The 22,711-nt window shown below is 45.3% G+C and overlaps 1 protein-coding gene across 1 annotated transcript in view; it reads left to right on the forward strand.

The window, feature by feature from the left end:
• The window catches only part of CCDC39 (coiled-coil domain 39 molecular ruler complex subunit), a 297,469-nt gene that overhangs the window by 39,061 nt on the left and 235,697 nt on the right, over positions 1-22,711 (forward strand). Inside the window, exons 5-6 of the mRNA XM_085635382.1 lie at positions 9,662-9,754; positions 9,840-9,968. Of these exons, the coding sequence (XP_085491508.1) occupies positions 9,662-9,754; positions 9,840-9,968 (222 nt within the window). The remainder of the gene's footprint in view (positions 1-9,661; positions 9,755-9,839; positions 9,969-22,711) is intronic.

Genomic DNA, 22,711 nt, shown 5'->3' on the forward strand with positions numbered 1-22,711 from the left:
ATGAATCGTCGGCTGGAGGATTCCGAGGGTCGGGCCCGGAGGAACAACGTCCGCATTATCGGGGTGCCGGAGGGACGCGAGGCGGAGGCAGCGGATCTATTTGTCGAGGACCTGGTTCTCACCCATCTTCAGCCTCGGGGGCTGAGTAAATTCTTTGCAGTGGAGCGTGCCCACAGGGTCCCCGGGGGTAGGCCTAAGGTTGGAGCCCCTCCGAGGCCTCTCATCGCCCGGATCTTCAATTTTCGGGACAGAGACGCTATCCTACAGACTTCCAGGCTACAAGGGCCGGTCAAACTTGACAATATGGACATCAATTTCTATCCTGACTTCACTCCGGCAGTCCAAAAGCAGAGACTGAGCTTTCTCGGTGTTAAACGTCGCCTAAGGGACCTGAATCTCAAATATGCGATGCTTTTTCCAGCCAAGCTGAGAGTGGAGGTGGAGGGCCACACGCACTTTTTTGATCGACCCGAAGTGATCGGGACCGGGGGGGTGGGGGGGGGTGCGGTTGGTGGGGAGGGCCCGCCGGATCAGGACTGAGGGACTAATGGTAGGCCTTGCTCTGGACTGCGTTGTTGTCACTATTGACTGTTAGGGTAAGTTCCCCTCCTGTGGAGGTCGTGTGGGGTCTCTTGGGGGATCTCCCTCCTCCTCTGGGGGACTAGTTAGTTTTCTTCTCTATGGGGCGACAGGCACACTGCACTTTGGGGGGGCTGTTTGGGCTCATGCAGGGGTGCAGGGTGGGGGAAGTTCTGTTGGGTTGGGTGGGTTGGGGTGGGGTGTGGTTCGTTTCTACCGCAAGGCAAACCCGTTATTGTATTGTTGTTTTTGAGATGCTCTGGGGGGGACAAATGATGGCTTCGTTATGTGATGGGGGGTAGGGATTTGACTTTGTTGTCCTGGAATGTTAACGGACTGGGTGATAGGATCAAGCGGGGTGTGGTCCTGCAGTATTTGAAACGGATTTCGCCTGATGTGGTCTTTCTGCAGGAGACACACCTTATTGGTAACTCCTTTTGTGCCATGAATCGCCGTGGCTTTCGCTTGGTGGCCCACTCGGGCTTCACATCAGGCTCGCGGGGGGTGGGCATCATGATCAAGACCTCGCTCCCGCTAGAAATAGACGAGGTGCGCCATGATGAGAGGGGACGCTACACTGTCTTGGTGGGGAGGATGGAGGGCAGGGTAGTTGTCTTTGTCTCTGTGTACGTCCCACCGGGGCTACAGTCCACCACCTTTGCAGATCTGGGACGCCTCCTTCTTGACCTCCCGGGGGGGGCTTCTGGTGGTTGGGGGGGACTTCAATGCGGTGGCTTCTGGGACTATGGATCGTCATCCCCCTAGGGACCTCCCCCGGGCACAGGCGTGGTTAGCGGGCCTTTTGGACACACTGGGATTGGTGGACTGCTGGCGTTTAAAGCATCCCACCCAGCTGCAGTACACCTTCCATTCGGGTGCCCATGGTAGCCTCTCGCGGCTTGATTATGTCCTTGTCCCTGCGGCCTATGCTGGGAGGGTGGGAGAGGTGCGCCATCTGGCGCGGGGTATCTCAGATCATTCCCCGCTCCTGCTGCACTTGGGTGTCTTCCCGAGGGGAGAGGGCAGGGTAGCCCCAATCAATGCTTGGTACCTGCGTGACCCCACTATTCGCGCTGACCTGATTAAATCATTGCAACGGTATTTTGAGGAGAATGTGGGGTCCGTTCCGTCGGCTATCTCCCTGTGGGAAGCCTTTAAAACAGTTCTCAGAGGGGAGGCCCTCTCCTTTATCTCCCATGCCCGCAGACGCGCACAGGAGGAGGTGACCCGGGTGGAGGCCGAAATTACTGAATTGGAGGGCGATCTGGGGAGTGGGGTGACTGACGCGGCGCTGCATGTTCTGCACCTTAAACAGGCGGCCTATAGGGCCCTCGTCACGGAGGCGGCCAGGGGCCTTAGCAGAGAGCAACAGGGGCGACTGTATGATGTGGGTGATAAGGCTGGCAAACTGATTGCGTGGTTGGATAAGAAGGAGAGAGCTAGTCGTGTGGTCCCGCTGATTGAGAGGATGGATGGTATACGAATTACTGAGCCGGAAGGCATTGTTTCTTGCTTCGCGGATTATTTCCGCGAGGTATATTCTCCGGTCTCCCCCTGCTCGGAGGAGGACTCCCATGCCCTGCTGCGGGACATCGCGCTGCCCTCGCTTTCAGTGGAGGACAGGGATTCGTTGGATGCCGCTCCCACCTCGGATGAAATCGCCCTCGCCATACGCTCGGTCGCCTCGGGCAAGGCCATGGGCCCGAATGGCCTTCCTATCGAATTGTATAAGCTGCGACCGGATGTACTGGCACCCCACCTCCGTGCGATGTTCCTTGCGGCCCACTCGCGGGGCTCCCTCCCGCCGGACCAGCGTCTAGCTACCATCGTGGTTATCCACAAGGAGGGGAGACCGCGAGACCGGGTTACATCCTATCGGCCGATCTCGCTCTTGAATGCGGAGCCTAAAATCCTCGCCAAGGTGCTTGCCAACCGGCTGGTCGGCGTGGTGGGCGATCTGGTCCACCAAGACCAGTCCGGCTTCATTCCCCATCGCAACACGGCTCTTAACTTGCGGCGCTTGCACGGGGTGCTCGCGCGTGTTCCATTCGTGCGGGAGCCGGCCATCTTGGCGTCCTTGGACGCCACCATGGCGTTTGACACGCTCGAGTGGCCGTACATCTGGGCGATGTTGGCGAAATTTGGATTTGGCCCGGGATTCATCAGCTGGGTCAGATTGTTGTACTCTGACCCATTGGCGCAGGTGGTGGTGAATGGTCGAGTCTCGGCCCCATTCGTGCTGGGACGGGGCACGCGACAGGGTTGCCCCCTGTCGCCGCTCCTGTTTGCACTGGCCTTGGAACCCCTGGCGGAGTGGCTGCGGTGGCACCCTTCTATCCGTGGTCTCCGTTGGACCCCTGAGTATGAGGACCGCGTGTCCCTCTACGCCGACGACATCCTGTTGTACTTAGCCTCCCCGCGTAAATCACTGATTGTCCTGGTCGATGTTCTGCGCTCCTTTGGCCGTAACTCAGGTCTTGTCATCAACTGGGCTAAATCCTGTATCTATGTGCTTTCCGGGGAGGCTCCTGTTCTCCCGCAGGGCTGCTCGATCCAGATTGCCTCGCAGGGGTTTCGTTACCTGGGCGTCTATATTACGCTGGACCCGGTGGCCCGCTACGAGCGGAATTTGCTTCCCCCCCTCCAGCGCTTGAAGGAGGACGTCGCGCGCTGGCGGCGCTTGCCGCTTTCACCGCTCGGCCGGGCGGCATTGTTCAAGATGATGTCCTTGCCGCGCTTTTTGTATGCTCTCCAGAACTCGATGGATCTGGTCCCGGCGCGTTACTTCCGTGAGGTGGAGAGTTTGCAGCGCCGCCTGTTCTGGGACGGGAGGCCGCGTATAGCCCTGGCAAAGTTGACGCTCCCGTGGTATGACGGAGGGATTGCCCTCCCGGATATTAAGCGGTATTACTGGGCCTCCCAATTAGCTGCAATTAATCATGGCCTTTACGGGCCCGCCTTAAACCCGGCATTTGAAATGGACAAGATGCTCCTGCCCGGTGGCGATTATAATCGAGCGCTCTACACTAGCTTGCCCGATTCCCGCCTTACGGGACCCACGCGTGTCATGGTGCGAGTATGGCACGCGGCCAATGCAGCTATGGGATGGAAGGACCGTTTGACCCGGGCGTCACCGTTGTATGCGTCTGAGAGGTTGGGCTCCCTATGGACCTCGAGGGGCTTCGATAGGTGGGACACGATAGGCATTAGTACAGTGGGGGACCTCTGGACGAGGGGAGGATTCAAAACATTTGAGACACTGCAGGCGGAGTTTCAGCTGCAGGGCAGTGAATACTTTCGATACCTGCAGGTCCGTCACGCTCTGGGTTCAGTCTTCCCAGACGTGGCCGCCATCCCGGAATCCTCCCCATTGGAGGATAGAGTGCTAGATGGCCACGTTCCAGACAGCACGATCTCCCTCATCTACAAGAAGTTGATTAATGACCGCTCGGGCTTACTGACTGGGCTCCGCGAGGCTTGGGTTGCCGATGGGTTGGAGCTGGACGACGAGGACTGGATTTCCGCGGTGGCCTCCCCGAAGGAGGTGGCCATCCCGGCTCGCCTTCGCTTCGTCCAGCTTAAGATACTTCACCGGGTGTACATGACGGGGCCAGGGCTTCTGCGTATGGGCTATGCCGAGGATGGACTGTGTAGGCGTGGGTGCGGTGCATTGGCGACTTTTTTACATATTCTGTGGGAATGTCCGAGGGTGGAGCGATTCTGGCGTGGTGTGCATGAGGTCCTGCGAGCGGTTACGCATGTCGTGCTGGTGCCTGAAGCAAGGAGATGCCTGCTGAATGTGTGGGAACCAACCGACTACTCGGTTCCACAGACGCGATGGGTGACGCTGGGTTATATGATCGCTAAACATGACATCGCTCAACTGTGGGGATCCCAGAGGCCCCCGGCAGTGTCGGCCTGGAAAGAACACATGGATTGGTGCATGTTCCGAGAGAAAGTGGTGTATGTGGCGCGGGGTAAGCCTGGGGCGTGGCTGAAGGTGTGGGGCCCCTGGAACGCCTACCGCGGGGGTATTTGCGAGCCGCCATTGTTGCCTCCCGCTTCACCAGCTCCGTCCCCCTAGATGACCCCCTCCCCCAATCCCGGGCACAGTGTTTTCCCAGTCCCGGACCTATTTCCCTTCCCCTCCTTCGATTTTTAGTGTAGGGTTGGGGTCCCCCCATTTGAGGAGCATATGTTGTCACTCTTGTTCTCGGGTTGCCTTGCGGGTGTGGTTTTATGTTGTTAGTGTTGTATAAAACGAAACCGTATTGTGGGCTCAGAGTCATGTGGCCCACGTTGTTGATACCTCCTGCTAGCGTCTCTGTAACGCCAAGTGCCTTATTGTATATATGTCACTAATTGCTGTCACTTTAGCGGCCGGCCGGAAGGTTGTAGGCCCATACCTGTATATATTCGAGATTGTAATAAACGGTTTAAAAAAAACAAAAAAAAAAAAACAATGTAAGTTCCACATCAGGTTGTACTCATGACTGCACGATGCAGGCGACAGACAACAGAATAATGCAGATAGCAAACAGAAGAATGACGCCACTTTCAGAAATCAAAATACTAACCCGGTACACTTCTCAAGAGCTTCAGATCCCAGATCATACTTGAGCATTTTATCCACATCAAAAGGTTAACCTGTCTCTTTTATGTAGGCGTCTGAGTGTGTCCATATTCTCCAACAGTCTCCCAAAGACTTCAGCAATAACCAACCACTCAATGGACTGCTACTATCTGTCTGGTTGTGTTGGGGAGCACCACTTGTCTATGGGAGTATGTCGTACTACTTCCTTTGGGCTCAAGTACTAAAGCTGGTTACTTTCTAGTGAAGTCCTGAAATTCCAGTGTGTCAGCCACTAATGTTTAGCATTTTGTATTTTATGCTGGCAACCATGGGGACATATGCCTACCTCCATTCTATGGAAAGTGTCAGTGTGGCAAGCAGAATCAGAGCGTCAACAAATCCGCACCCCTCTAATATTCTTTTTCAGTGCTTAAATAAGCCCAAAACATATGATCTATCTTCCCCAGTCCCCCGCCTCTACCCCAGGTTGAAGCAAATCTGGTCTGCCATTCAGTTCAGGCATATTATCTGTTTGCAGACTCAGAGACACCACATTATATCGAACAGACCTTCACCATCAGTTTGATTAATGACGGTTCATATATACTGCAAATTCCATTGGGCAGGAGGTTGCCACGATATTAGTAATTGAATTGCATCATTTTGAATTGTGCATTGTGTGAGATCCTGTCAGGGTAGCCAAAACTGTTCCACATTATTCATCCATGAGGTTCTTTTCCCAAGTTCTTTGTCCACCTAGCATAGTGGATATCTAGCTTGGGGACATTCATCATCAACTATGGCCAAAAAAGAAGAGTGATTGCCGTTTCAGCCCCTCCTGTGTGAAGCCGAGTCTGTGCTGCACCAGGTATGTCAGTCTCCTGTGCCTCATTGCCCCATCTGTCAGGGTGACGGATTGCACCTGTCACCCAGCCATAGACAAGGAACTGACTGACTGATGGCAATGCCAAAGCTCGGTCTGCTCTTGTTGTAGGACTGTAGTACACCTGATCTGCATACGCCATTTACATGCGTGGCACTTCCACACATTCATCTGCATGCCAGAACCAAGCGTGATAGTGGAAAGTGAGGCAATTACCACAGGGCTGTCACATGCATGTAGGCTGGGGTCTGATCATAGGACATCTTCTAGCAATATTGAGCCACCGTCGCCAATTTAGAGAGTTTGGGGGTGGCTGTCTCAGCCACACTTTCAGAGCAGTATCGACAATGGTGTTGCAAATGAAACATTGTTCACCAGCAGATCCTATTCAGGGAACATGTCATCATACTGCAATTTGGAGGTGCAGAGCGAGGTTATATGCCTCTATCTCGGGCACACCCAACCCTCCCTCACTAAGCAATAAATTAAGTTTGCCAAGGGCAACTCTCCTGTTAAAATTCCAGATTAGAACAGAGCGAAGGGAGTCCCTATCCTGAAGGGACTGAGGATAACAACCACAGTAGCAGAGGATGCAGTTACAGCCACCAGCATGGTGATAAAATGCTCTGCCAAGCCTAGACAAGGGCTGATGTTCCACCACAAGAGTTCTGAAATAGAACAGTACTCCAGCACTGCACAGACGAATGGCAGAGGCAGCAATGGGCAACACTGTCTCATGCTCATTTCAATTTGCCTTTGGTCCAAAATCGCTTCCTAGTCTTGCTTTGTCAGGTAGAAATTCTATAACCTACTAGGTGTGTATGTTTTTATATGACATGGGGTGGCCATCCACGTGCCTGGCAACTACAGCTTACCTTTTCCTCTCTACGTGCATGGCTGAAATCTGGAAGGGGGGCACATGCTCAATCCAGATCAGCAACCCCCTGGCATAGGAGGAACAGAAAGTTAAAAACAATTGGCTTTCCCACCTCTTCCTAAAGAGAGGCAAAGAGAAAGTTACATTACTTGAGATACACCAGAATCCTGTGATGCTTCATGTGTCATCTCCACCATATCCCTTACATTTTTCATTAGGATGATGTAGCCTTTGCAGGGCATTGTAATGCCATGTGATCCTCCTATTGGAAATATCCGTGGCGTTTGTTATTGTGTATCATCATGACATCCACATCAAGTGTCTCAGGGACCTTGGTTTGGGAGGATATGTTTTGGCCTAGTTTACCTCTTTTTTGAGAGACTGCTGCTAATCAGTTGCTCTCCCCTTTTCCACTATTCCATTCAAAAGGTGACCCACTGAGTGCCCCAAGGCTATTCCCTTTCTACCACACTGTTTTGCATTTGTCCTCCTGTATCCCTCACTAGATCCTGTGGATGTTCAGTCATCTCCTGCAACAACAACCCACAGCTGATCATATGGTTAAACCATAGAAAAATGGTGGGACCTCAGGCAAAAATCTTCGATTGTGTCTATCAGCAGTTCAGTGTTGGATCTTTTTTCAGTTTTCTCCAACTAATCATTAATAAGATGGAGATCTCGTTAATAGGAAAGCACACTGTCGGGTGTTTCAGTATTCCATCTGGTCTAGTTCGTTAGACTCCACCCTCTCACCCTCTTCTAGGGTGGAGTCTGCGGGGTCTATTTTAAAGCCAAGCTGTCCATGAAATATCAATTTAAGGCTATTTTATCATCTTGAGTATTTTCAGCTTAAAGTATTAATGAAAACTCTGAATTTCCTAACAAAACAATTTCACATGCAGGTGGCTTCAGCATGTGTCTTTTTGTTAGTATGGATTATTGAAACATATATTTAGGACTTTCTGATGCTTCTTAGAAAAACTTTCTGAGAATTCATAACTTCGGTATCAGAGTAGTAAGTGGTGTGAGGAAAACTGATTGTGTGTCTCAACCATGAATCATGTTACATTGGCTTCTGGTAAAGCAAACCTCTTTTTGATCTTTATGGCCTTGCATGGCACTGAGAAAGCTCCATTTGTCTCAGGCTTTTAGCACTATCATCTGGTTGGAAGCCTTCCTTCTCATTAGCATTTACCATTTACAATGCCACTCGTAATGAAGACCAGAGTTGAGGATTGCACTCTATCTTTTTTAGAACACCAAATTTGGAATAATCTTCCTCTTCGTATTAAATCTGTCATTTTCTATATCTCTTTAAGGAAGGCTTGGACATTATTTTATTCTGCTAAACATTGTGCAAGTACTGAGATCAGGGCCGGACTGGGAACCCAAAACAACCCTGGCAATTTTGACGGAACAGGCCCCTGGCTGCTTTTGTTACTGGTTGCCATATAGTAGCACCACTGCAGATCTTGCCCCCAGTAACAAAAACACCCCCCACCACTGCAAATTCGGCCCCCACCCTTCCAGCCTCCTAGGAAAGCTCTCAATGCCTGCTACGGCCAATCAGGCCCGACTGTGATCTGTACTTTGCCAAAATAGTTTTAAAAAAAGTTTTTTTCATAGCACCAAGATGTCTTTCAGGGTGAATGCAGTTCTTCTTAATAAATATATTTCCATTCTGTTCCACAAAGGTGATTCCCATGTCCAGCATTATAATCTTACAAGGTTTCTTTTGCAGACGTTTACACCTGTGTATGATTTTCAATATAGTCGCCAAGGAATTACATGTCAATACCATTATATTGCTTCAGTGCAATCTGGAAAGCATTTTAAGTCATGTTACCTTTGCCCCGCGAATCCACAAACAGCAATTATTGGTATGTTTTGTGAATTTCATTGAGGAAATATTGAATAGATACTAAAGCAAGAAGGATCCCTGTGTACCAGTTTATCTTCTATATTTCATTTAAAAAATGAAATAAAGGTGTATTCAATTTGAAAGCTCAAATGATGTGTCAAAATCGAATAATGTAGTTGGTTTGATAGTCATGTGACTTTGAAGCAAAGCTCTTGAGTACAACAGTTTGCCTCCTTTTGAAAGAACAATATCTTGCAACATTTTTAATTACTGAAAAAAAAAAAAATGCATTTCATATGTATGTTAATCATTTTTAGATTTGGCTTGCTGGGGTAGCTAGTTTAGTAAATATATTTTTTTTACCAGTTCTTTAACACAAACAAAGAGTGGGCTTCGGCTCCTCCCAGAGGAGTATATTTCTCTGACCTCATTCTATTGGCTGTTTGGTGTATCCATCCACCTTCTAGTGAGTGCTTCCATTGGAATGAATTAGGGACTATTTTAAATTTGGAATATGCACGCAATATTTCTCTGCTTGTCACATTATTTATCTTTGAGAAAAAACACAATTCTTTTTTGCTACTTTTTTTCTTAGTATTAGCCTGGCTTTATTGTGCCAACAGCATATATGCATGCCTTTTTTGATATGGTTTAGCACATGAACACCAGACCTAAGTGCTTTGCCAATACTTGTTAAGGTGATTAAGTGAGTATAGAACCCTTAACACATTTATGTATCCTGGCTTATTTTGCCACCTTAAAGGCTGTTTAATATATGGCCAATTAATTAAGCATAAAAACACTTATGTAGTAGTATCAAATAGAGAATGTCTCTTATTTTATATAATTTTTCTACTTTCAATAATTTATAAATTAAAACATTTCCAGACTCTATCCCTCCAAATAGAAAAGATGACGACAGAAGCTAATCACAAACGAAAACTTCTGGACAACGAACTCACTGAAACAATTTCAGCCCAGGTGAGTCAACAGACATGGAGTTCTCTGTAAAACATTACCTCTAACCAGGTACAGAAGGATAACGTGATGTGTTGTTCCTCTGCAGGTGGAACTGGATATAGCTGCAGAAACGTTTCGCCGGGCCCACCTTGAGCGACAGCAGCTGATCAGGCAGTGGGAAGGCACAATCCAGCAGATGCAGAAGAGGGACCAGGAGATTGATAACCATGCCTTGGTTAGCAGTTTGTCCTTTTTAGAAACTGATAGAAACTGCTCGTAGAGCTCTCTTGTCAGCACAATCTAGACTGTGCTTGGGAGAGTGGGCAGTGTTAGGTTTTACTGTAGTCTGATGTAAACATATACAGTTTTACAAGGCCATTGCAAATGGAGGTACAAATGTCAATTTATTTGTGATCCATAAACTAGACTGCACACAGATTTTCATGCATTTCACAGAAGTAAGAGGGAGTAAAAACCAAACTGGTCTTTACTCTTGAAACTTCTGTGAAATAGGGGCATCAATTATGGTTTATCATATTTTGTATTTAAATATATTTCGTTAGCTGCATCCTACCCTTTCTGATTGTTTAAAAAGTAAGCTGAAGCCTGCATGTGAAGAATGCTTTAGCAAGTACAAATACAATTGTTTATTCATAGGATTACTTAATTGAAAACATAAATATTACAAATATATACATCACATAGTTCAATAAAATGACCGAAAAACATTAAAAAAACAAAATTCCCAAATGGAAGGCCTTTCCTTCTTCACTCATATAGTTAATCACTATTTCAGCTGGGCAGAATTGCCGAGTTCAGTGTCTAAAAATCCTCTGTCAGCAAAACTTTGTCACATTGCCCAGCTCTAGATGTGAACATTCATAGCAGATCTGGCCATTAAGTTACTTATGATTTTTTGCCTTGTACCTCAGTGTACAAAGCCATTTTTCTAATATATGCGCATGTTTGTATGTGTAGATGTTTATATAGTATGAGCTTAGCTGGGAAGCAACTGATCGCTTTGCATTATTGGGGGGATGTTGGGAGACAATCAAAGCTCGTTTATATCATTTGAGGATTTACATCTTTTCGAAACACAGCCTGAGACCCATTAACTTTATTAGTTTGAAGATTTTAAGTTTTCCACCCCTTGCCATGGTGAACGCACACCCTCCTCTTCCTAGCTTTATGAATGTGCAGGGGGTTTACTGCATAAAACATAAAAAAGGAGGGACACTACAAGGAGGCAGGCTGTGGAAGCCAAACACAGCTTCTTTTCTGGTTTGCAGCACACACCAAATTATACTAAGTCTGCTTTATCACTTTCCCTGGGTGGCAGAATACCAGGCAAGCATGACCTAAAAAAAGAATCCACACTATATAAGAAAGGTGATTTTCATCTAAAAACAATTACAGTTAGAGGGGGTTTCACCACAGGGAAGTCACTGGTGTGTTTACGTGCATAGGTAAACTAACTGCGAGCCACAAATATATTCATGAAATCCAGTCAGCTATTTTCTAAGAACTAAGAAGTGATGTAAAGTGGGTATATATTTGAATAAATAGCCTAGCGGGAAGTTGAATTTTGTAAACATTCAGAGGTACAATATCATAATGAAAGAGTAATATAAGAATAACTTAATTCTATGAATCTACCAGTGATGCAAATAAAACAGAGTTGAAGAAGATTGAGAAATTATGGAAAATGGAAGAAAATTTCAAGGTTGAGAATGCCAGACCCCGCTATTATTAAGTGTATAGAAAAGTTCAATGCCATCCATCTCTTCTTCGTTGAAAAAACACAGAAGATCTGACAGCACATCAGCAACTCAAAGCTTCATTCTTTTCTTACACCCTTCCTGTCCCCTGGAATCCCACAATGGTTCAGCTTTCAAAGCCCTGTCTTTCGCAGATCTCGCTGACATACTCAACTCCCTCCAAGCCACATCGTATGAAGATGATGTCTTACCCTATTCCTTCATCAAAGCTCTCTCTAAGGACAATTTCTCACCACCACCACCACCCACCATTGTCAATACATTTCCTCCTTCGGGGCATCTCCCTAGAAGCTGTCAAGAAAGGCCATATCTTCTCACTACTAAAGAAACTTACACTTGACCGTGATGGCCTCGCCAACTGCTGGTCTGACACACACCTGCCATTTATAGGTAAGATCATTGAGAAAGGAGTCTATGTTCATAAACAAGATCAAATCAATTCTAACCACCACCTGCACAACTACTAGTCTGGTTCCAGATCACGCTGCAGCAGGGAAATGACTGTCTTACACATAGTATATAATGCCCTCTTGATCACAGTTGAAGATGACTCCTGCCTTCTGATATTGTTTGTCCCCTCAACTGCCTGTGACAAGGTCGACCAGATCCCTCTCATACGCACCCTGGATTCTTGAATGGGATTCACTGGCAATGTCCTTCCCAGTGCTCCTCCTAACTCTTCAACCAACACCAGTTTGTTCACATAAACACCTCCCAGACTCAAAAGATCCCAATATTCTGTGGAGGCCTTGAGGTTTCCATACTGTCTTCTGCCACTTTCAACCTCTACATGGAAGTGCTTGGTGCTCTACTCGCAGATACGTGTAGTGTGCAAAAGAATTATGCATTTAACCCAGATCCTTGTGACTAGTGTGGTGAGCAAAAGAATGATGGATTTAACCCAGATTCTTGTGACTAAGGTGAATCTTTGCATTGTCCAGCATTCCGTCCATCAATTGTTTCTTTTGCATATGTCGCCCTAAGTGGGAAGGGTATGCCCAGACGTGGATCCCGTGCTCCCTACACCACTGGATTAAAGCTAGCATGGCTGATGAAGGGTGATGCCCTGAAACCGGTCCCAGGATGCTTGTTTCCGGTGCAGGGAGGACCTGGCTTGGCAGTTCGGGCTGGAGTGTTCTCACAAGGAACAGGGTCAAGACTGATTTGCATATGGCTGGGTCCAAACTGGGGTGGTGTGGTGAGCAAAAGAATGATGGATTTAACCCAGATCCTTGTGACTAGGGTGAATGTTTGCATTGTCCAGCATTCTATCCATCAATTGTTTCTTTTGCACTTCTCGCAGATACCAGCACCACAATTCATCAATATACATACGATATACACCTCTATATGAAAGTCTCCTCCTCTTCTTCAGACATCCAATGCCTCATGCACTGTCCGAACTTCATCCAGACCTAGATGTCAGGATTTACCTGAAGATTAATCCAGCCAAGATAGAATTCCTGTTATTTGCCAAGAACAACAAACAAGAAACAGTATAAACCAGGCTCAATTACATGATCCTTGATGGCTTCGAACCCATAGTTTCACCAATTACCAAGTCCCTGTGATTCATCCTGGACACCAACCTCACCCACAAGGAACACATTGCCAAAAAACAGATATATCCTACTACAAATGTACCACTGACTTACTATAATATTGTCTTTGACTGCCACAACGGTCTAGCTACATACATTATATTAGGCTGATGCCTGTGGTCTGAAGGGGTGTTTCCCACACCTAGGTCCAGACAAATTATGACCTAACTAAAGCCCTTAAGGGAAGCATAGCCTCTGAAGTTTACCCCTTCTTCCGTGATAAAAAAACACAGAAACAGCCTGGTACCAGCTCTCTCCTCTAAAGAAAGTGAAACAGTTTTTCCAGAAAGCGACTTCAGAAGTCCTGTTCAAGCCCTTATACTCTTGCTTATGGATGGTGGTAATGCCTTCCTCCATGGTCTCCCAGGCTCAACAGTGGCCCCCTTAATGGCTTCCAACATGCCACAGTAAAACCTATCCAGGGCCTGAAGCATTGTCATCATATCACCCCCCATTCTGACGCAGCACCATTGGCCATCCTTAGAGGCCTGCATCAGCCTCAAAACCAGCGTCATCATTTACAAAGCCATCACAACCTGCACCCCTGCTTCTCTTGCAGACCAGCTCAATATCTCTGGTGGCTCTCAGCACCCCCGCAGCCAGTACACCATCAGACTGCAGACTAAAAAGTGTAAAAAAAATGAAGAAAAGCAAGGCAGCAGGCCTTTCCATCTATATGCCCAGGATCTGGAATATCAGGATCTGGAGAAATATTTAGGAAAGTGTTGAAAACTCACTTCTTTGAAGAACAACACATTACAATGCATTAACCGTCCACATCCCAGGTACCTCTCCTATCACTTGTTGACTTCATGCAATGTAAAATAACAATGAGCAGCTAAGACACACATTTTTTTCACACTCTTAATAGTTTTCATTGGTTAAAGAAAATACTTTGGTGTTTTTCCATATGAGAATTAGCCGCAATACTTCTTCCTATACTTGGGCTGTCTGAGACATGGGCAGAGATACAAAACAATTGCTTAATGATTGGAAATGCATGAGCTGTAGTAAATTGAGAATAAGTGTTCTTGAACAAAAGTCCTTTCCATCAGATTAGCATTCTTTGTTTTCCCAATTTTCATTTTTCTTTCACAATATGGATTTGTCAATCAGTCAATCAATAAATATCTTTATTCGGTCAAATGTGAGACTATAGAATCACACATTTAAAACAGTTAAAGATGCCACAATACATTAAAAGCATTAAAATCAAGTGTTAAATATTAAATAACAGCTCTTAAAACCCAGCAATCAAACGTATGAATTCATGGTGCATATTTTTTCCTTAAAATCCGTGCCTGGGTAATAAAATTAAGAACAGCAAAGCAAATCGACTCCAGGCGTTCTAGGAAAATCAAACCCTCTTGATGCGACTTAAGAGATCTCTTTTAATATCATAGTCTACCCTCTTGTTATTCCTATATATCAGTGCTAGATAGTCTTGTCATGCGAGTGCTTATACCCTTACACCACTTGTAACTTTACAGTAACATATCCTGAATAGAAGGAAATTTAGATAAAAACAGAGATATTACATCAAAGCCAAATGTCTGGCATTTACAGTCATTACCAAATGCTGTCAACATGGTGTCCTAAGTACACACCATTATTGGAACAAGAGTTTCTGTATTTTCTATGTCACACATAAATCTACGTTTACATCTATGTACAGCTGGGTCGAGACAATCCTTTCAGTACTATAATAATAGTCATTGCATCTTAATGCATCAGGAGACTATATTTTCTATATTAGCTCAGAACCTGTTTTCTATATAACATCAAATGTCTCTTTAGATTTCCATGACCCAGATACATTGTATAGCCACATATAAATTAGTGTTCCATGTGGCGTGTACTTGAGACATGAACATGTGCAGATGGTGACCAATGGTGAGTATTGGAAATTTGGTTTTGGCAAAATACTTTACTTTGTGCAGCACTAACTGGGCTGGAATATATCTTGTTCGAAATCCACACGGTTTGAAACAAAGTACTTGTATCATGATATTTTTAAGTGCCGTGATGCTATATAGAAAATGGGATATGTGCTAACAAATAGAATATGGCCGGAAGATGAATTACAGCAATTTTACAATCATTTGTACCGGTCATTTAGGACCAAAGTTAATAATCCAGAATAATTCAGACATGCATCACTTAATTTATATTGGTCCAACTATGGTTGCTTTATCGAGTTTACATTTTATTTTGCCCTGCACCTGCCAATCCTGGTACTTGATGGATTATCGGCAATCCATTTTCTCCTGGTTGGCTTACTTTCCCTTGACAAGTTAAGTACATGCTAACATAATCAGTATGTATGTAATATGTTGGAATTTATATAGTGTGCATAGAGGTTGGTAGCAAAACAAGGAAATTGATAAATAATTTGAACTATTGGACTTCAAGCAGGCGGGGGAGGGATGAGATTCTTCTACGTTGGGTCCCCTGTGAGCGGCATTTGTAGGCTCCTTATTTTTGAGGAATGAGGTGCTCCTTGAAGTGATATGCCCCTAGCTCTTTTCAAAACTGCACAAGGGATGAAGCATGCATGATGTGCGAATGGATGCTTTTGCCGGCCATCAGTGCTTTATAGGAGAAGGCTTTCCTCCATGAGTATTTTATTTTTTTTGCAATTCCTGGCTTGCAGTACAGCAATATTTTGGATGCTCCTTGGGTTGTGTTTTTTTAAATTTACCAATGGAAAGGGGCCATTCTTTTCATGCTTTTGTAAGTGATGCAGTGCTGCAACAGGCCCTGAAGATGATGCAATGTTGGAGTGTGTTGGTCCACAAGGTGGAAGAGGTATGATGGGATGTTTTCCTCTGTTTTCCCAACTAACAATGTTTGCAGTATGGCTATGGTGGCATAAAGAACACAGTGCTCTCCCATTTGCCAGGTTGGACACAACCATGGCTTGGACGACGGTTCTGAAATCCACTTCAGAGAAGTACAGCTTGATTCTGTTTGGTTGCTTCCAAGCTGGGTTGTGTTTTTTTGTCATCATGGGTTTTGAAGGAGAGGTGGTAGTTGGTAAGGCAGGAGATTTTCCATTAGTGGTAAATTGTGGTTTAATTTATTTCAGAGACTAAGCCCTGCTTCCGAGATTCTCAAGCAATTGGTATGAATTCTGTTTTAATCGGTGTCAGCTTGACATAGCCATGTGACATCAATACTTGGATGTCAGAGAGTAACTTTTTGATGCCATCTCTATTATTAACAGTGAAGCATTTCTGGCAAAGTTGGGTGTTTCCTTCTTATTGGCTATTTTTGATTCCATGGTTTTCAGGGAGGCTCTACTGTAGGACATGATTCTAAAAGAATATACGCCCTTAATAAGGGTTTGGAAAGTTGTCTATTTTCTCTATTGGCATATGCAAGCAAGAGGAAATGTTTCTTTATCTAGGGCAGCTCTTTCTTGGTTATCCATTCTGGAAGCTCAAATAGGTCTGAACGACCCAACTTCTCCATTCAAATCTTAATATAACTAAGCCATGGAATATTATTACCCCTCTCCAAGAGTAGACAGTCCTTAATGATTGTCTGATTCAAACCCAGTTTTGCACTAAACCAGATTCTGATCCACCTTGTCAAATGGGCAAGGGCCTTCATATCAGAGATGTGCCTCATACCAACCCTTTATGGACTATATAGGTAGCTACAGATTGAAGTATCAACAGTAACCTCCTTAGAAATTAGCTTTCTATTGTCTGCTGCTCTGTAAATCCCTTATATCCCGATATGTCACTCCTGTAACTGCCAATAGAGATGCATTTTGTTTGATATACTTGAACCACCGCCTGTACGGGTTCAGCCCCAAACCTTTTTGCAAAAGCAAACACTACCCCTATTGCTCTAGAGTCTAGACATTGTGTTCCTTTTGGCCTTTCTTTGCAGGGCCCGTGAACCCCTTTTATCAAAGAGTAGCCCCAGGTAGGAAAAAGTGGGCACACTAGTTAGTTCTGTTCCCTCTCCAAAGCATTTTCTCTGGTATTCATTTCTGGGCCCTAAGACCACTGTGTGTGATTCTGAGTAGATCATGCTAATTTCTAGGGAGTTCATAGAGCCTATGAAAGAATTCAGTAGCTGCAGGAACCCCACAATGTGCTTGTTATTTGGGGTTTCGATGGGTCTGAGATTGTTTTTAACTATGCTGTGTTGCCATTAAATAGAAACGATTACAGGGTCCAGGCTCTAATCAGTAAGGCTGAGCCTAATCAAACACAACGAACACAGGAGTGCCAATACTGATACACCATTTGATATTTCAATGAGTGCCTGGAACAAATCTAAAGCACCATTAAGCAGTCTTTTGCTAACTTTGCATTTTATTCAGACTGATTCAACATTTTTAGGTTCCAAATTAATTCATTCTTTAGGAAACCAAATCACTTACAACAAAACTAAATATCTAAAAACAAAGAATTACCCATGTATTCATCAAATTACTAACACATAACACCAATCTTACTAACTACTATCATATCACAATCATTCCACATACATCACCCGTACTGAGCTACAGTCATACGCCATCCAATCTTTCCAAAACCTGACCAAAATATTTTTAAATTAAAAAGTCAGAGGCTAGCACCAAACATCACCTAGTTCAAAAGATAATCCATTATAGTGCAAAAATTACATGTAAAATGTCATTATCAAATAAATCTATATTAATCCAGAAAGCACTAAACTGTTAAATGCATAAACATTAAGATTGTCTGGTGAACAATGAAAAATAATAGGTCGACGCGTTTCGAGCCCACTTGATGTAGGGCTCTCTTCAGGACCAGAATAACTGTAAAAAAACACAAAAACACCTTAATGACTACTAATTTTTAAGACTCACAAATCACTGACAGCACAGCTGTCTAAGTTCAAAGCACCTCTAGTTTCTGCAAACTCACCTCTGAGCGTTTAGGGAAGGCCTAAAAAAAGTTCGTACTGAATAGATGAAACAACAAAAACTCTATCTGCAAATTCAAAAAACAACAAGCTTGAGGAATGAGCCTTAACAAGTGCTTTTTTGTAAGAAAGAGGACAATGTGAAGGGAAGGGAGTGAAAAAACAAAAAGAAATTGTTTCAAGCCCATTACTTGTTAACTTACATGTAGAATAATCAATGTTTTTTCAAATGGAAAGGTGCACTACTGATGTTGTCCCAGTTGTGTAGCAATTGTGCCGCTGTGGACAACAGAAAACGTTATCAAAGTGTGCCAACTCTATTGTTGTCTTTGTTCAAGAAACTAAGAACCATAAACTGTGGTCTTTACCTTTCATTGAACAACGCGCGTTAACTCGGGCGTAGCGGCGGTAGACTTATAACATTACGTCCAGTTGTATAAACCTCAGTGTTTTTTTTGTTGAAGACCGCTTCTAAGAAATGCAAAATATCACTGATTAGCGGACGACCCTTCTATAATTGAAAAGCTAAAACTACAAAGGGCAACTGGAAAGAGCAGCGTGTCGCTGACGCTTACCTTAATTTAACTTTCATACGCCCGTCTCTATCACTTCACAGAGTTGAATGGCGCAAGAGAAACGTCCTCGACATAAACGACGGGGCAGGTATGAATAGACTCCGCCCATTGCATGTTGGGAAAGGCAGAATGCCTCTGGGGAATTATAGTCTCTTGTAGGTAGCCGGAAAGACCCATGTGTTCTCTTACAGTTAACGCGTCGACCTATTGTTTTTCATTGTTCACCAGACAATATTAATGTTTATGCATTTAACAGTTTAGTGCTTTCTGGATTAATATAGATTTATTTGATAATGACATTTTACATGTAATGTTTGCCAAGAATCCCTCCACAATAAAGTAATCCACTGGATAAGATATGTGAGGGGTTGTAGGTCAGTAATACGGGAGGATCTGGCAAAGGTAACGAGGATTAAAAAAGATGGCTCGTGGACAGACTGCATTGAGATTAAGGTATTCAATGCTGAAATAGCCGAAAATCTGGTGGCACTTGAATTTCGTACTTCTCCGCCAGGAATCTCGGCTATTCAATTTCGCAATTCTCCATTATGGTCACCAGATGGGGAAGAAATAGAGTCCGGTTTAAGCACAGTAGATTGACTGGATAAAACTTCACTATCAGCTCCCGATATCAAAAATAAGAGGGGGAAAAAGGACGACATAGCCCCCCTGTCTAAATCTCAGGGGGGTAGGGCAAGTGGAGCGGGGGAGTTCACCGGTTGACCATAACAGCCATACAAGTGCAGGAGGTACTGGAACTGTGGACAACACTCAAGGGTCACTACGTTTGCTCTCCTGGAACATTGTTGGGCTATCAAAAAAACTGCTGCTCCCAGAGTGGAACACATTTATAGACTGCCAAGATATTTGCTTGTTCCATGAGACTTGGAGCACGGTGCCCCTCCACAAGCCTGGGTTTGCCACCCACTTTATTCCAGCTATAAGAACAGGGAAAGGCCGACCAGCGGGGGGGCTACATATCTGGCTAAATGCTTCTTTAAATTGGTTAGCATCCTTCCATTCAACCCCCTCAAACGATATTTTACACTTGACGGTGAAAGGCCCTAAAAATGGTTTTAATCTGGAAATTTTTAATGTCTATGCTAGAGGGTCTCCTGGGGCTCAATCCTCTTCAACCATAGCAACATTAGAGAGGGAGCTATCCAAAATTAACCCCAACTCAGTTGCCATTGTGGCTGGGGATTTTACCTGTACTTACGAACCTCTCTGCACTGTGGATGTTTTGGGTATTGGTGATCAGGATACTAAATTTGCAATCCCCCCTCTTAGCTTGGCTCCAATCAAGAAATGGTTTCAAAAAGCTATACAATTGTGTGCCCTTACACTGGAGCATAACCTCAGAGCCGTAAACGGCAGGACATGCTCCGATTTGTGCGGGGCCAATACATATAATAGATCTAGCTGCCCGTCTAGGATAGATTATATCTTGCTGGACATACAGCTCTGGCATGACTTAGTGGATATGGAAATTTTACCAACCCAGGATAGCGACCACAATCCGCTTTGTATGCTTCTAAACAACTCCTGGTCAGTCTCCAAACCCGCCAACGTAACAAAACTGTCAACAAAAGAGGTAGTCCCTTCTCATTGTAATCGACGCCTTAAATGGCATAAGGTCGCACACGACGAGGATATACTGTGCAAAATAAGAATCTTGGTAGAGCAGAAGTCCCTGGAGCTTGATTTACTTCAAGAGCCCCTTATGGGTGTGCAGAACTCTCCCCTCATACATTATTATCAAGATTTTATTGACAAAATGGGTCTCCTTACCATACCAGAGTCCCGCACGCACAAACCAATTACTGGGTCCACTAATCTGTGGTACTCAAGGGAATGTAGGGAGAAGAGACGTATGCTAACTGTAGCCCTCCAAAGTAACAATATTTCTCTTGTTAGATATGCTAGGAAAGAGTACGCTAAGACAATTGAGCTAGCTAAGCGTAAATGGGAGGAAGCGCACTGGCAGGATCTTAGATCTGCATCCCTTATGCGGGATGCCACGCTGTTTTGGGGACTTATTGATAAAGGCAGCCGTATGGGTGAGGCTCCGATCCCCAACCATATCTCATCACAACAGTGGCACACACATTTCACTGGGTTGTACAGTGAGGCTAACAGTCATTTACATTCTATCAGTGACAAGCCCCCTTCACTCTCTGAGGATCCTCCATTAGATGTGATTTCTGATTCTGTTAGTGCACTAGATCTTTTTAAGCTTAGTGAGGTCTCTTCTGCCATTACAGGGCTAACATCCGGGAAGGCGGCAGGCCCTGATGGCATTCCGGGCGATCTTCTTCTCCATGAACCAAAAATATGGGCTGATCTTATTCTGCCCATACTGAATCTAATCGCTAGAGGCCATCCTGTTCCGGACTCCTGGAAAGGCGCCGAAGTGGTAGCCATATTCAAGAAGGGGAATAGGGAGGAGCCTGCCAATTATAGGCCGATAAGCCTAATTGATGTAATGCAGAAGGTGGTTGGCAGGGTCCTCCTTATGAGGGTCAGGACTTGGTTGGATGAAGCTAATGTGCTCTCCCACTTCCAGGCGGGCTTTAGACACGGGGTGGGCACGATGGAACAGGTCTTTCGGTTTTTTACGATCTACTGGAAAGCGGTTGTTATTGGGAAAGGTAGTTTATATCTGGCCTTTATCGACCTTAAGACCGCGTTTGACCTGGTCCCTCGTTCCAAACTCTGGTCGGTGCTGTCCGATTTGGGCTTTCCACCTCTGTTCCTTGATATTATCATGCGCCTCCATGAGTTGAATTATGCAAAAATCAGGTGGGGCAATCAGGGTCAGCTGACAGATAGGGTGGCGGTAGACAGGGGAGTTCGCCAGGGCTGTGTGCTGGCCCCAACCCTGTTTTCCCTTTACATAAACGGGGTGGTTGATTATTTGAGAGAGGTTCCATCAGATGCCTCAGCCCTGGCAGGGGAGAAAACTCCCACCCTCCTTTTTGCCGATGACACCCTTTTGATGTCAAAAAGCCCAAGTGGTCTCCAAAAGCTGCTTGATAGGTTCAGCCAGTTTTGTGATGCACGGGGCTTAGTAATTAATACTTCTAAAACAAAATTAATGGCACTATCCCCTTCTAAACGCTTTAAGAATTACATTTCACTTAATGGCATGCCATTAGATATCGTAGACTCCTTTGATTATTTGGGCATTAGGATCACCAAGATGATGAAATGGAATGACCATTTAGCCAAAATGAACCTCAATCACAAGAGGGTGGCGGGCGCTATATTAAGGAAACAGCGGCTCTCCTTTAGTAGACCAATAGTCGCGGCCCTTGAGGTTTATGACGGAAAGGCTCTACCCACAGCATTATATGGGGCGGAGCTATGGGGGTTTGAGAACACATGTGACCTGGAGAAATCAGAGAACCACTTTTTGAGAGGTTTGGTCTCCCTCCCTCCTTCCACCCCCTTGTTACCACTTCGTATGGATCTGTGTAAACACTCTATTAGGGACATTGCAAGACTACGCCCACTGCTTTTTTGGGTCCGCCTGAGACGCACCCCCGAACTGGCTAGCTATGCTGATGCCTTGGACGAGATTATCAAGCTAAACACAGGCAATAAGATCAAATGGATCTGTAATTTAAAGCGGTTGGTTACAGACATTGGCTATGGGGAGGCTTGGCTCAATCAGACCCCACCTGCAAAGCAAATCATCAAAAAAGCATACTGGGTCTGGGTGAAGGGAGAGGAAGCTAGAAATCCCAACCGAGGTACTCTTACTAACCAGTTTCTTGAGCATAAATTGGTGGCCAAATCTGAGCAATATCTGGATTAAATACAATGGTTTGGGACTCTCCCACTTAATACTTTGGTAGCAGGTTGGAATTGCCGGATTCCAATATCTGCCGACTGCCCCGTGTGTTCTGTCCCTAGCGAATCCATTCCCCATTTCCTCATTGCATGCCCGATTTACAGGGCGGCAAGGAGGAAGTGGCTAAGCCCTATTTGTAGGAATTTGGGCTTTGGGAATTATAGGGTGGCACTACGCTTCCTTTTGACCGATGTCTCTTCCCTGGTGGTGGTGTGCGGGGTAGCCAAATTTCTGGGGTGTGCCTGGTCGATACGCACTAA

Source organism: Triturus cristatus, chromosome 11 (assembly GCF_964204655.1).
Source record: "Triturus cristatus chromosome 11, aTriCri1.1, whole genome shotgun sequence".
NCBI lineage: Eukaryota > Metazoa > Chordata > Amphibia > Caudata > Salamandridae > Triturus > Triturus cristatus.